This window comes from Vanessa cardui, chromosome 18 (genome assembly GCF_905220365.1).
Source record: "Vanessa cardui chromosome 18, ilVanCard2.1, whole genome shotgun sequence".
NCBI classification, from domain to species: Eukaryota; Metazoa; Arthropoda; class Insecta; order Lepidoptera; family Nymphalidae; genus Vanessa; species Vanessa cardui.
This window is the reverse complement of record NC_061140.1, coordinates 6,341,645-6,358,557: the sequence shown is the minus strand read 5'-3', so window position 1 is coordinate 6,358,557 and position 16,913 is coordinate 6,341,645. Positions and strand designations below refer to the sequence as shown.

The following is a 16,913-nucleotide window of genomic DNA, read 5'->3' as shown; positions in this document are numbered from 1 at the left end:
TTGCTCATCCACTAAATGATATTAGAGATACATGAACTTAGTCTAGCTATATAAATTACTTCATAAATGTTTTTTTATCATATATATGGCGGCGGCGGATTGGCGGTGCAAGGAATGGTTAAGCTCCATGGTGTATCGGTGGTGATGACCACTTACCATCAGTTGCTCTAGTTGCTCATCCATCAAATGATATTAGAGATTAATGAACTTAGTCTGAAATATATTTTTTTTTATTTTATATTTTTTAATACTAAGTAAACTTTATAAAAATGTCGATGAATGTCCTTTAATCCAATGTTTACATTAAGTAAATCTAAAACACCAACATTGTTTACAACAAGTCGTCTAACAGAAATAGCGATATCGGAAGTCGAATTAGGTTCATTCGCTCCAGATGCTACTGAGATGCAAGTTGCATCCTCGTTATCTGCTGCACGCTGCCGGGAATTCAATTAGTGAATTAACATGATATGTCTAGCTTAAACAAATAATTATTGTGCTCGCTGTATTCGGGGAACTAGTTTAAATATATACATATATTTCTGTATAATCATAATAGTAGTTATGTACATATACTATAAATAACCATCTTGGTGATTTTGTTATTTAACATTCAACAAACAATGAATTAATAGAAACAATTAACAAAAGAAAATTTTTTATAGTATTCCATTTGGTATCATACTGTAGAGGAGTAATTAGCTTGGAGCCAATCCAGGAGATGTAATCTAGTCATCCTTTAAATAAATATGAATTAACATCAGAACTGAACTGTCATGTAAAATTTCAACAGTATTTTATTAATTTCCGTAAAATAAAAGTGTATCTAATTCGGCTTGCAAAAGATTTAAATAACTAGTCGCCTCAGCTAAAGAAAAACTTGCAAAAAGCAGCTTCACTTCTATCTCGCGTACGAAATTATAGACGCTTTCATTTTAAAGCCTTATAAATTATTATTATTACACGTATTTTAATGTTGATAGAATGTGGTATAGCCGATTAGGGAAATCTATACTAATATTATAAAGAGGTAAAATTTTTAAGTTTGTAAATTAGTATGTAGGGAGTAATCTCTGGAACTCATAATCCAATTCTAAAAAAAATTTAACTGTCAGAAAGCTACATTATTCCTGAGTGCTATAGACTATAAATTGTTTCTATAACATGTATATTAACCGAGCTATCACAACTTTTGTCTAGCAAGTCGGAAAAAAGACCTCATAAGACAGAATTATTTGCGTGCGCTGCCGAAACAGTTGCTTAAAATTAAAAACAATGTTCGTTACCTGGTTCGTCTCAATTATTTCTACAAAAAAGTCCGCGATACCATATCCCTATTTTTTATATTTTATCTTTTATATACTAATACGCGAGCGAAGCCGTGGTCGGCCGCTAGTAATAGATAAGGCTGGAGCCGATGAAATGCTGAATTTTACAAACCGCAAGTATTCATCTCTATTTCAAAACTTTTTTAAAACTTATAACGTCCCGTCTTAATTTAATTAGTATTGCTTCCATTGATGGATAGGTTGATTCATTAATACATCGCTCCGAGAATTGAAAATGCATTTCAAAGAAATTCTAGCAGCATTCCTGCCGCCATACCATGCGGTCATGATTATTTTGTACAGTAGCTATTTCTTTTTTTTTACATTATTTTAATGTGTCCCACATAATGAACAAAAGGTCTGTGTAATTAATTGATTTTTCCGTGACTATTCCTAATCATAATTAAGACACACATACCCATAAAACGGACAAAATCGAACACGTTACTTTTTTATGTAATAAGTAGAAGATCTTTACATAAAATACACGGACAAAAGATGTTGAAGACATTGATGGTGGTTGGTTTAAGAATCAAACAACCATTAGAAACCATTTCTTACATTACCAACGTAGCCAAATAAGGATATTATAATGTTACGATAATATGATGATTATTTCTACAACATACAACAATAATGAGTATTGCTCTTACGTACTCGTAACTTATTTTATATTTATATTTTCATAACTGTAGTATTTTCATCACATAAAAATATATTATATAAAACCTTTTTGTTGTTACAGATTAATCGCAGTATGGCTGAGAATACCACTAACACATGCACAAAATATGAGTACCGAGGTCGGCTTGCCAGTGAGTACCTACTTTATTAATTATCATATTCAGTACAATAAATCAAAGTAATATTTAATGATTAATAGATTTTTTTAAAGGTATTGAAATTTACTCACAATACTTTGATATATTCCTCGTATTTAAGAAATAAGTCAAATTAATTAAAAAGTTGTAAATTTTCTATGGAATCATCAGATTATATTTTTAAAATCGATCGTTAAGACATCAATCGATCGACAACATATAAATATATGATTACAATCAGTTATATAGGAGAGTAAAGAGTAATGATAAAATATTTAATTTTGGAAAACAATAAAGATTACTGTTCTGCTGAACTATCACTAACGAATATATTGTTAATAAATATAATGTATGTATATACATAAAAAAAAACACTAAATGGAAAATATTTAAATACAATTTATGAATAGAGTAACTTTGATATAAACTTACTGTATATTACATAATTAAGAGTATTTTTTTATTATTTTTCAATCTATTATTATTGAATTAAAATTCTTACATTCATATAATTTATAACATCATTAGGTAAAAATTACCTAATACTAGTCACATGTAAGGTTATGGTCACACACATGTGAGTCGTTTTGTGATTGATAATTTTATTGGCATTTGACTTAAAGAAAATTTAAAATTAATAACTATTCGACATACCCTACTGTTGGGTCATTACTATTACTTTGGCCTCATTGTCTAATGATGCCTATTTGATTTGCTAAGCGGAATATTTTAGTTACGTCAATGAACAATCAATAATGTCCCCAATAGAAACTGCGTGGGCAATCAAAGTTTAAGTTTTTATGAACTGCCTGATACGTATCTATTGCTTTTATATCTCATGGTAACAATTGTGAGACCGTTTGGTTCAATGGAAGTAAAGAATAATATTAATATTATAAGACGAATGTTATATTAGAGACAACTGTAATTCAAGTCGATAAAAGGGTCTTGTAACTAGTTCGATTTTTGAAATTAATTATTTAAATTTTTTTAATTATTTTTTAAATAATTAATTTAACATAATTATATAATAGCCAGCTACTTACAGCAGTTTCTGTAAGCGACATGAGCCTCATCCCTATCAGCTGTAATTATACAGCAAAACCAACCCGCAAAACAAAAAAGCTTATATCTGTTTTATTGTAATGTTGCTAGCCTTTATACAAATAAATTGTTTTTTCATAATTTATCATTTATCATTTTTAGATTATTTTTTTACAAAGAGGGTACCTATATTGCAAATGTTCTAATACTTTATTCTAACTTAACATTAAAACAGATTATCGAAAAATATCATCAATGGATTGTCGCCCTTATTACTTTCTATTGATACGTTCAATACAACAGGATTCCATATGCATGTCAAAATTATAACAAACTGATTTTGGAAGTGAAAAACCAGCCGATCAGTTACTCTGATCATTGTAATTTCTCGTTATTTTTCTTTATTAACCGACTTCAAAAAAAGGAGGAGGTTCTCAATTCGTCGGGGCCTTTTTCTTTTTTTTTTTTTTATTTTTTTTATATTAAGAATACATTCCTCGCTGCTCTAGTTACTGGCTTATACGGCTGCGGATTCTAAAGTCCCATGTTTAATTTTGCAAACAGTAATGGTAATTTTGTATTATTATATCACGATATCAAAAGGAGATAAAGAGTAATGTATTGCTCTCGTGCTTCGTTAGACGCCATCTCTGACCTTGAGAAGGCTAAGATGTAGAGTGAATATATATTATCAATATGATTGAAAATAAACATCGACACATTAAGAACTCGAAACGTGATACCGTTGTATTCGTGTTAAACACGTGCGAATGTGGATTGCTATAAATAAATATAAATATAAATATAAATATAAATATGAGACAACATCACATACATTACTCTGATCCCAATGTAAGTAGCTGAAGCACTTGTGTTATGGAAATCAGAAGTAACGACGGTACCACAAACACCCAGACCCAAAAAAACATAGAAAACTAATGGTAATCTACATCGACTCGGCCGGGAATCGAACCCGGGACCTCAGAGTGGCGTACCCATGAAAACCGGTGTATACAACACTCGACCACGGAGGTCGTAAATAGAATCAATATCAAAATTAATTTAACGTATTCACAATGATACGTTAATTAGAGTTTCATTTAAGATCCAGTTAAACCCAGTGCAACTATAGGTAAAGTAAATAATATTTTTTTATTGTGTAGGTAGGCGGTCAAATAGGCTTTCTGATGGTTATTTGACGACCTCCGTGGTCGAGTGGTGTGTACACCGGTTTTCATGGGTACGCCACTCCGAGGTCCCGGGTTCGATTCCCGGCCGAACGAGTCAATGTAGATTATCATTAGTTGTCTTGAATCTGGGTGTTTGTACCGTCGTTACTTCTGATTTCCATAACACAAATGCTTCAGCTACTTACATTGGGATCAGAGTAATGTTGTTTGATGTTGTCTCATATTATTTATTTATATTTTATTTATTGGTTACCAACATTCAAAGACATGTCGATGTAAGAAATATTAACCATACTTTATATCGCCAATGCGCCACCAACCTACAAAACTAATACATTACCCATGTCCCTTGTCCCATTTTTTTGGAGTCCCAATACCTCTTGGCGGTGGTTACTACCAGTGACTGGCTTTAAAATTGGCTCATTGTAGTTCAGGAAATTTGATTAGTATAACAACAACAACAACAGCCTGTAAATTCCCACTGCTGAGCTAAAGGCCTCCTCTCCCTTTGAGGAGAAGGTTTGGAACATATTCCACCACGCTGTTCCAATGCGGGTTGGTGGAATACACATGTGACAGAATTTCTATGAAATTTGTCACATGCAGGTTTCCTCACGATGTTTTCCTTCACCGCCGAGCACGAGATGAATTATAAAGACAAATTAAGCACATGAATCAGCGGTGCTTGCCTGGGTTTGAACCCGCAATCATCGGTTAAGATGCACGCGTTCTAACCACTGGGCCATCTCGACTCTTGATTAGTATATGACAAATGTATTTGAATATATAAACAGTATATATTAGATGTCTGTATGAAACCATTTTACACATTCCAGCCTCATTCGCCGCAAACACGAACGAACGTAACGACATACGCCTGGAGCGCTTGGGGCGCATGGAGCCCCTGCTCCCGGACCTGCGGCGGCGGAGTCGCCGTGCAGGAGAGGCACTGTCTTCCAAGGGATCCTACTAGGTGAATGTTTATTATATTATGGAATACAGCTACCGAATATGTCTAATAATGCTGAACAAAGTAAGAGAAAGAGAGTAAATACTTTTTGGTTCATAAATTTACACACGCAGTAAGCTTGTACTGCGCATTGTATATAGCAAATATATACAAAGCGCAGTACAATCTTACGAAACATTATGCGAGTTTCCGAACTACAAAACAAAAACAGTTTACAGTAGAGTAACAATATTAATAGTAAGCTAAAACACAATCGTAAGAATTGCCATATAAAAAAATAAGTAATTAAAATTAAAGTCACATTTATTTAATCTAACTAAAAAGATAAATAGCTCTGGTAACACCGATTTAATAGACTATCCAAGTTTCAAGGTAACAAATAAACCACAAAACACAAATTAACATGTTATAAAACGACAACAATCGGACGATCGAACGAGGTATTAACTATCTATAACATTCATCCTAAGAGATAACGGGATAGATTAAATTAAAATATATCCTTTACTGAGTTAAACTAAAAACGAAATTCGTGTTTGACTCGGAAAAACAAACAAGTCAACAGTTGAAGAAGATTAATGATTGCATTCTATCGTCGAGTCGTCTATGGTCGAGTTTTGTCTTAATTTATTTCATTATTAGAAGCCGCCATTTTTTTAGTATTTCCGAATTCATGTTCTAAACGGAAATATTTATCTAGTAAAATTTAGAATTTTTTTAATTTACTTATTGAAAATTCGATGAATATTATTTTGGATGTCATCATAATCATCATCATCATCAGCCAGTTCCATATATAGACATAGGCCTCTCCAAGTGCACGCCACTGTGGTCTTTCTCCGGCTACTCGCATCCTTGCGTAAATCGTCATTCCATCGTGCCTTACAGGACGTATTACACTACGTTTGCCGAGACGCGGTCTCCACACTAGAACGCGTTTTCCCCACCGTTTCGTTTTTGGATATACATAGATAATATGTTTACATTATATAAAAATGATAAAGAAATAAATATTTATTACTACGAAATTCGATAAAACAACAACTTTTAATTTTACACTGTGTGAAATAGTTACGTTTAAAATAGTGCTTCAAATTTTAAATTTCCATTGGAGACAATAAATAGTTCTAACTGTCGTAATTTAATTAAAATAAAAATGTTAATAATATCGTTACAATTGAATAGAAATTTATAGCCGGATCATTATTCAAAAACGGTAAGTAACAAGTTCACGTGGTCGGCCCTGCGATGGCCATTGATCGTAGATCATAGATCACAATGATATCTAATGATACGGCGCGTAATCTGTAAAGGATATCTGCCCACCGCAGGAGAACCTTATACAGATCACGTCGCTACTATTGATTCTCGAACAGATCGAGTTTACGTTTATATTGTATTTTGAAATAAATATTATATTGGAAAAACTAAATTAAAAATACAATGCAGGCACAAAAAAACAAATGTAAAACTACGAATTATACTTAATTTTTTTTTAACTACGGTAAAATAAAAAATAAAATAAAAGCTTGTTAATTTTATTATTTGTTGTTATAAGTTATTTCAAGTTTTTAAGGCGAAATTTTGTTTCTGGCGTAGTTTCGTATTTATGATTAATGAGAAATTATTGTTATGCACATTTATTTTATATAAAATATTACGTGTATCTCTGAAACATTTGCATTAACGATTTGATTTATAATTATGTATCAAGATAATCTATATAAGTAGATACTGAAATCTGGATATAACACAAAAATTCACTTTTATTTTCATAAATAACAATAAGAGCCAAAAGAAGCTCCATTTCCAAAAACCTTAAAACTTAAAAAGATGCATAGTATAACATCATATTAATTTTTATGGTCAATTTAAGTCACTTTTTTATCGTTTGAATTATTATAATAAGTCATACTCGTAATCACTTTTGTTACCGAACGAAAAAAAATCTGTCATTACTTAAAATATATGTTTTCAATTCATAAAAAAATAAGTAGTGTACTATTTTAATAACGAGACCGATAGTAGGGGCGATCAAAAAAGAATACTGTGGCGGCATCGGCGATCGCTTTTGTACCTGAGATATCATAATTTACTCGTTACAACTGTGCTGCATTGTAAAAATATCAACTACTTAATCCAATGTTAAGATTTATAGTAATAAAAAAAAGGGAATATAAATTATTGCTAACGTAAAAAGTCACCCCCTTTGATACCTTTCAAAGTATATACGAACGTATATTTTTAAAATCATCATTTACACTTAGCTAATTATCATTTTATTGTACAACTAGCCACGCCATCTTCGCACGGGTGTATTACTGATACTAAATATACTACAGAATTTGATTATTTACGACATCACATTAGAAACTTCCAAAATTTTCATTGTTTTCGAATCGAATTCGAATCGATTTATCGAATCACTCTATAAAAAAGACCGCAACAAAATCCGTTGCGCAATTCTAAAGATTCAATCATAGAATGGGACAGACAGACCGTGTAATAAATACAATTACCAGGAATAAGTTAAAAATACCTAGAGCTAAAATCACACTGATCTATATGATATAATCGAATTAAATATACGTTGTGTAAAACTAAAAAGCTCCAATTTCATTATATTTCAACACATCACATCATATCGATATCAAGATTCATCGTATAGTCCCTTAACGTCACTTCAATCTTGTGAACTAACAAATGCAACAATAAACTAACAAAACATTACAACAGACACAAACAAAAACTACGTCTTATATGCGCGTAGACGTCGAGTTACCTGCATTTACTCGGGAACCAATAATTAATGTGGTTTCGCCATCAGTACCAACCATTAAGTCAAAGGCTACATACGTTGTGACCCTGATCGCCCTTTTTACGTCCAACATACCAAATTAAGGCAATATTGAACGAACGATGGCACAGGCCTTCGTACAAGTTACAACTATTTTCGACAGCGCCTTTGATTGACGCACAATAATTTAAGAACCAATCGCTAATGTTTGATTGTTATATCATTGTTTGCACCGGTTTTCGAATTTCTATGTGAATGTTGTAGGTTCATTAGAGATAGCGCTGAGTCAGTGTGTATCGTGTTAGTGGTCGGTTGTCTGTGTTAACACGATTACGTATATCGAAGCTATATATACATATATTTGTAGAAAAATAACTCAGCTCGATTAAATCTCGTTTGGATCTTATCTTGAAGCGTTTTATATGATAGGTCTGTTGGATTTCGATATTTGGATTCGATTTATATTTCTATTTTATGAATTTTTATTTATATAATATAAACAATGTCAACAAAATTGACGACCTCCGTGGTCGAGTGGTGTGTACACCGGTTTTCATGGGTACGCCACTCTGAGGTCCCGGGTTCGATTCCCGGCCGAGTCGATGTAGATTACCATTAGTTTTCTATGTTGTCTTGGGTCTGGGTGTTTGTGGTACCGTCGTTACTTCTGATTTCCATAACACAAGTGCTTCAGCTACTTACATTGGGATCAGAGTAATGTATGTGATGTTGTCTCATATTAAATATATATATATATATATATATATATATATATATATATATATATATATGAGTACGCATTGGCGGTTCTTCTGATGCTGGTCATATAAATATTCGTACACGCATTTTCTTAAGTACACTAATAATGTCATGTCTTTTAAATGATATATATGTCTGTATATGTGCAATTACAGCACAGATATAACATGTTTGATTCTATAGATCACAGAATAAACAAAACTCTACTAGTGTCACAGATGTAACTATTAGGACAACTTACCTTCTCTATGGATAGTATAAATAAAAAATAAATCACTACATAGTATAAAACAAAGTCGCTTTCTCTATCTCTTTATCCCTATGTATGCTTAAATCTGCGTGAATAAAATAGTAAAGATTATTTCAAACACAATTTAATGTTACTAAAATTTTAAGCATTTACTACATAATTTTTTTCATTGTTTTTATTTATCTTTATTGGATCAATGTGGATATGTACTGCCGCAGATTATACCACAAAAAAACAAATTTTGTATATAAGATATATGTATTGCTCATTGTAAAGTGAACTGTAAGGTTCTTTATGGGTAATAAAGTTCTTTAACCTGAAATCTTTAAAACTTCGCAACGGATTTTGATGCGGTTATCTTTTTTTTTAACTTTGGGTATAGTATTTATTAATAAAAATAATTACCCGGTGTCTTAACTCGATTGACTGCAATACAAAATATGTTCCGCCATTTAGATTCAGATCACGTGTGTGTTATAATCAATGTCGCATCAAATTCTGATGTTACACAGTCGTATTTGTGATGAGATTCTAATTCATCAATCATCAACAGCATGTAAATTTCCCACTTCTGGACTAAGACCTCCTCTCCCTGTAAGAAGAATGATAGGAGCATCTTCCACCACGCTGTTCCAATGTCGGTTGGTGGAATACACATGTGGCGGAATTTCTATGAAATTAGAGACATGCAGTTTTCTTCACGATGTTTTTGTTCACCACCGAACACGATGTGAATTATAGACACGAATTAAGCACATGAAAGCTCAGTGGTGCTTGCCTGGGTTTGAACCAGTAATCATCGGTTAAGATGCAATCGATCTATCCACTGGGCAATCTCTTCTTATTCTAATTACTTCTTACATAAACGTATAACGTATATCTCGAGCAATATGTCATTTTTAATTTTACTAAAACAATTAAGCTGAATTAATTACATTAAGAGCCATCAAACACGACCGCACCAGCTGGTCACGTGGACCGCAAAATATTGCCTGCGGTCCAATCGAAACTGAATCGAAATTTATTTTAACAATCGCTTTATGTGCGGAACCGAGTGTTTAAACCGTAATTTAACGATTATACGAACGCAACCTTTGCGTCATATGTGTTGTAAAATACGTTATAAATGAATATATCGTTGTATTCATTCGTAACATTCCTTTGATCGCGTCAATGATATTGTATAATTGGTTTTCGCCATCAATTTCATGGCGGTAGCATTTAATATTGCTATTACAGTTTAATGAACATTTGTTTAAAAGTAATACGATGCGTTCATTTAATTTTAATAATATTTAACCAACAATACTTCTTTGTGTATTCGTGTATTATTTACATTTTTTTATTTATTTTACAACATCCACAGGCTCGATGATGCCCGTGCCTTTTTTACATTCTATTTTAACCATTTTGGCGTTTTATATTTTATACTAAACATCAGCAGATCTTCGCTAGATTTTATTCGTCTTCTTGGGAGACGTCACACTGAGTTTTTATTTTTATTTTTTTTTTAATATTTTAAAATAGCATATACATAATCTGTAATAAATAACATAATATAATATAATAATATGTACATTAAATATCATAAATTTGTTCATAGTTCCGCTATAGTAGCTACTACAAAAAAATTCTTAATTGATATATCTTCATTTATAACAGATGTGATAAACCACTATTCCATTTAGCAACTTAGGTATATCGTTTTTAATTCAAAATTACGGATGACAATTTCGTCGATTGTAATTTCAAATTCGAAATTTAAATTTTACTAATCCATAATAAATACGACCGTTTTGCTACAAAAAGGTTTTAATTGACATATCTTCATTTGTAATACGACACTTCCACTTAGTAACTTATATCGTTTTTAATTCCAAATCACGAATGACAATTTAGTCGATTCTAATTTCGAATTCGAAATTTAAATTTTACGAATCCATATGAAATACGACAGTTTTAGATCTAGGTTATGGTGTCATATCATTCAATTTCAATTTCAAATTGCAAATTTCATTCAAGGTCAAAGTTTGTTATTTAACTTCACTTGTTATGTATAATATAGTGTTACATTTTGTATGTGACTTAAGTTGTTCTTGTTTTGAAGAATAGATGAGGCAGATAGGATGAGGTATTCTCATCGTTTGCCTCAGCTGAGTGATAGCCAGTTTGCTGTATCACATTGCTTTAGAGCCTGAAATCATAATCATATTTATTAAAAAAAATACTTGACTTGTGTTTTATACATATTGTGTCATTAAAAATTTTCTTTAATTGTCATTTAAAATTGTCATAGTTAGTCTGCTATTAACCTTAAACACGGATAATATTGATGAAATTGTTAAAAAAAATTTACGATCAATTTCACCAGAAGCCTGCTTTATAATGACGATACTACTGTAGCGTGGAGCAAAAACAAAACATATCGACTGACGATTCTACGAAAAGGAATAGTAACAATAGTGTTTAACAAAAAACCGTATCACAATTCAATACCTACGCGTTGTTATGGCCACCCATTACTATGTATAGGTGATGTAACTGTTTTGAAATCGTAATATTAATTACGGGACAAAAGTGGCGCCCTGCCGAGTGCTTCCACTGATGAGCTGAAACAATACGATTTTGTAAGTTACATTTTGATGCTATTGTACAGTCGTGTGAAAAAGTGTTAATAGATTTTACCATCTGATTCGTTGTTGATTTACCAGTCGCATTTATCACCATTTAAAATAATTAGTCTCCCATTAATCTGCTGTTCAAAATCCCCTTAAAGTGAAAATAAAATCCATATAAATGTAGTTTACTACTATCAATTACATAAATAACAATGGAGGTAGACTTCTCCTCTTTTATTTATTTTTAAATATTGTAATTTAAAAAATCTCGATATATTTTTGAATTACAGACGAATAGAAAAAAGGTTTACATTGTCTTCAAGTTTTAAAGAGAAAAAAGACTTTACTCCTTTATTCCCGAAGAAATTTTTTTTATTCACAATTAATATGGATAACTATACAGGATCAAATGTCTGTTTTTTTTCACATTTAATTTTCTTCAAAGATTTTTTTTTTCATCACGAGATAGGTATATTTTTGCCTCAATTTAATCAAACATATAATTTTTTTTTAATGCCTCAGTACCGATCGTAATCCGTAATCAAAAAAAGAATAAACATAAATAAAAAAATTATAACAATAGGTACACTTTTCCACACGAAAGTACAGGCGAGATCCATTTCCATATGTAATGTTTCGTTCATTAACATACGTTTGTACTTCATAAGGGTGCTCGAGAACAATTTAAATTAAAATCAAAAAGCAATGACGACCGTGACTTGTGTTAACGCCGTAAATAATAAGCGCTCAATGCTTAAATAACTTTTTAATTACGTGGCGCCTGTTTCTTATATGTACTGATTATTTTTATTTTTAATAAATTTTTCATTTACATTTATTATAATATTTAATTTAAAAAAAAAATAGACTTCGGAACAAAGTTGCTCTTGCAACAAAAATAAAAAAAACAATTGAAAATAGTTAAAAAAATGAATATGATAATGAATGAATTAAGAAAATAATTTGGAATAATATCACACAAGAGAAAAAAATCAGAAACAGAAGAAAAATAAAAGGGGAAGGTTACTAGAGGGGGCAAAACGCTTTTTCCTTTAATGGTAATCTCAGTTAGTTAATCTAAGCTGAGAAAAAGAACTTCGTTGTTTACAAAGATTTTTTTTAGTCTAGTGATTATGGACATAAGGGCTGTTACACATGCGTAAATTTATTATATACATACTTTAATCTATATATTTTTAATTTCGTAATGTCTCGACATATTAAATTGTAAATTTGGAATATGATTATTATTAACAGTTGTTTTACTATCGGTAATACAAAAAAAATAAGATATTAGTACATTCAGTGGCGGATTTACCAATAGTCCTACTTAGCCTATTGGCAGATTTAGACGGGCGGCAAATTTAGCCCAAATTTGTTATTATCTTACAGAAATAAAAAAAAAAAAATATATATAATTATATGCATACACATTACGTCCGTAATCCGAATACTTGTCACTACATAGCGGATTGGAGAAATAATCTAGTACTGACAGAAATTTTACCTAGTTCACAAACACTAATAAAGGGAAAAAACGATATAATGAGGAAAATAGAATACAAATCATAAATGTTGCAAAAAAGTAGGGGCGGCAAAAATTAGTACTGACTAGCCTACTATCGGTAAATTTGAAAATTCGCCACTGATTACATTCATTCTTTGTTAGTTATTGTTAGCTATACATAACATGTATATGTATATTTACACACACATTCATTCAAAATAAATAAAGTGCCTTATTACAAAGGCTATGTTAACAAACAAACAATGACCAAACATCCACACTCAACAACGATACTCCTATGTAATTAGATCTATAATTCACTTCTCATGGAGATGTTGTATACCAATTAAAATAAATTGAAAAATTACAATTATTTCCATATTCTCATATGCATGTGTGTGTGTGTGTGTGTATTGTGACAGTTACGATAAGTTGCAAGCGTCATCATATGGCTGTCTGAAAGAGAGCATGCCTTTAATATCAAATTAAATCCAAATATCCCTACTTTATTTAAGTATGCTTTTACAACCTTTTGAATCATCTTTTTCACGAATCATCCATCGTCACAGAACCGTTTTAAAAAACTAACATCGGTTCGGAATGTAGATTCTACTGGGTAGAACCGGCAAGAAACTCATTAGTTATTAGGTATATTAATTAGAGCTTAGTAATGGATATATATTATGTTGTCACTGTTATATAAAAGTACAATCAGAAAAAGAAAACCCTCGTCAGTTTCTAAATTCATTGCTTTATCAAGTCTTAAACTCTTAGTACCTTTTGGATCTAAACATCATTGCGACACAATACGTCATTCACGGTAAAGCAGATAATCGCTCATTCTGAGCACATGAAAATTGACCTTAAATTGACGAACCTTTTCTTATCCCGACTGTACAATCAGTTAATGGCTCAAAGCCAGTCTATTACAGTTTATTAAAATGTGTTATGGTAATCTTTAAAGTAGAAATTGTATAAATTTTCATTTCATTACAAAGGTATATTTGTTAATTTCCAGATGGCGACGCAGTAGAAAGAGAAGAAAGCTGGTCCGGAGTACGGAGAGGATACGTCGGACGCGAAACGCGGGCGCGGCCAGCGTCCCCGACTGTCCGGGGCTCGCGCGGCGCTACCACGAGTGCAACACAACAGTATGTAATTACATTTAACTGCAGCCAACAGTAGTAGTCAGTTACAACTCAAGATTACAGGGATTCGCTATGTATTTAAAGCTCCATTGTGGTCGGGATATTCATTTGGTAGAATTTCATTTGTTCACCAGTGAACCCGATGTGAAAACATCAATTAACTCTCTTCCTAAACTTCATCTACAACACAATTATTATACCAGTAATGTATATAGGTAGATTTGCTCTGTGACCTATGATAAGGACACATAGACTACTTCAAAACCCCATGCTATTTTGATGTCAAGTTTCAATAGATTTAGTCATAATGAGTTTACGAACAAACAAAAATACATAGTTAATTTCGAATAATATTAGCAGGTTTGTTATTATTCGCACAGGCACTGCGCATGCGCAAGGTCAAAGTTAATATTTCTTCTAACTTGATATGTAACATTTCATCATCATATTGTAACTTCAGAAGTGTAAGCTTAATAAACACTTATTATAATATTGTATAAATTAATATTGGGGACATTAGTGTGAGTGACACTCACGCTTACAAAATGCTTTAGTGTTTGTGACGATTAAGAGTAAAGATAGCAAAAATGTAAAAAATTAAATATTTATAAAATTTATTTTATGACAAAGACTATAACTTAAAGTAGAGGGACTGCATTAACTTCCGTCTTGTATAAATTATCATTTCATTCATCATCTCATTCATTATTTTAATTTCAATGAATTGCTTTAATTTGTCTAGGTAAAATTATAATATTTTCTGTGCCGCTGTTTCTAACGCTAAATTTGGATTAAACACATACCTTTTCAATATATAATGAAGTGTATCTAATTAACCAAACAGACAACACCCGCGCAGATACACCTGTGTCCCCATTCTATCGCTCTTGCTTCATCTAATGGTCCATAGTTTGCCAATGACCTTGTTGGTCTACTGGGTATCTTATTAGCATGATCCTGGCATCTTGCGATAAGGCCCCAACTGAAGACAATACAATGTGTTTTCTATAACCATGAACAGCGGCTCGAAGTTTGGAAATCGATAGTATTCTGCGGTATCGGTAGTATTTCAGAGCTTACTAGGAAAGTAGGTTCAGGATACCGCCTTCATTGGTCTTTTCTGATTGGCTAACAATCTTATTGTGACAATTAGCGAATGGAGTACATATATACTTGTGTACAAACTCTTGTTTATAATATATCATGCATAGTTCGCTTTTCTCGGTTAATTGGCGAATTCTGAAACGGTGATGTTGTTAAGATCTTTATTTGAAAGTACTCTTTCAAGTTTAGTTTAATAATTGTTTACCAGATTGCCAGTTCTTTATGGTCACTGTTGCACTTCTACCTGTAGAGTGTACTGGATAGAGTGTCCGTGATATTATATATAACAATACAATGTAAGACATAAATGCTTTTATAAATCTGTCTGGAAAAGTCATTAGATATCGCGTTCAATAATATTACCTGAATTGATTATAATATTTATAATATATAGAATAGTCAATCAATCAATCAATCAATCAATCAGCCTATTTTCGTCCACTGCTGGACACATTGTGATCGTTCTTGGGCTACTCGCATCCAGCTCCTGCCAGAATAACATTAATATAAAAATTTATAACAGATTATTTTTATTTATAACAGCCTTGTCCTGGTCCAGTACGTGACCCCCGGACTGAACAATGCGCGGTGTACGATCGCAGACCGTTCCGCGGGAGATTTTACACCTGGGTACCCTATGTGGACGGTAAGTTAAAATGCGTTTTACAAGTAATTTTTACTGCTTGTCATGATTTCAAATAAATATAATGTAAGATAAAACACAATAAGCTGGTTTACTCTGTTACCACCTACTCACAGCAGCAATAATTAGTATAATTGCATTCCAGTTTGAACTAGTTTAACTATAGGTAATTTACACTTTAATACCCAAACTGGGTGCCTTAATTGGGAGGTGGTTGACACATACCACTAGATGGCATATTTGCCTTTGTCTAAAAAAAACAGTTGAAGGTGTCTTTATTATTTAGGATTTTCTGGAAATATTTTAGTTGTCGGAATTATCATGAAGTGAATCCTAAATAAGATATTCTGGTATTAGTTGAATACTACTCAAATTCCTTATCAGTAATTTTATCGCTAAAAAATGCAATATACACTAATGTAATGTCCAAGTTTGAATGGTGGGTGGGTTATATTATAGTGTTGCTGTATTTTTTGGCAGAAAATGCTTTTAAATTTTAATCCTAAATCTTTTTTACCTTGATAATTCAAAACCATAATAAATAAAGTCGAATTCAAATCCATCTACTTCAACCATACCCATACCCTTCGTAAATAAATTCTTATTCTAGAAGCAAACAATCTAATATTGTATAATAAGAAACATTAATAAAATTTAATCTTACTGATATTACATACAAATATTTTATATAACAAGATGAAAATATTAAAGGTATTTGGAATAAATTCTGTTAT

At 31.7% G+C, this 16,913-nt stretch overlaps 1 protein-coding gene across 1 annotated transcript in view; it reads left to right on the top strand.

Annotated features, from left to right (window-relative positions):
* Positions 1-16,913, top strand: part of LOC124537255 (thrombospondin type-1 domain-containing protein 4-like) — a 159,054-nt gene that overhangs the window by 78,233 nt on the left and 63,908 nt on the right. The window contains exons 3-6 of the mRNA XM_047114029.1: positions 2,074-2,143; positions 5,220-5,356; positions 14,303-14,435; positions 16,080-16,182. Of these exons, the coding sequence (XP_046969985.1) occupies positions 2,074-2,143; positions 5,220-5,356; positions 14,303-14,435; positions 16,080-16,182 (443 nt within the window). The remainder of the gene's footprint in view (positions 1-2,073; positions 2,144-5,219; positions 5,357-14,302; positions 14,436-16,079; positions 16,183-16,913) is intronic.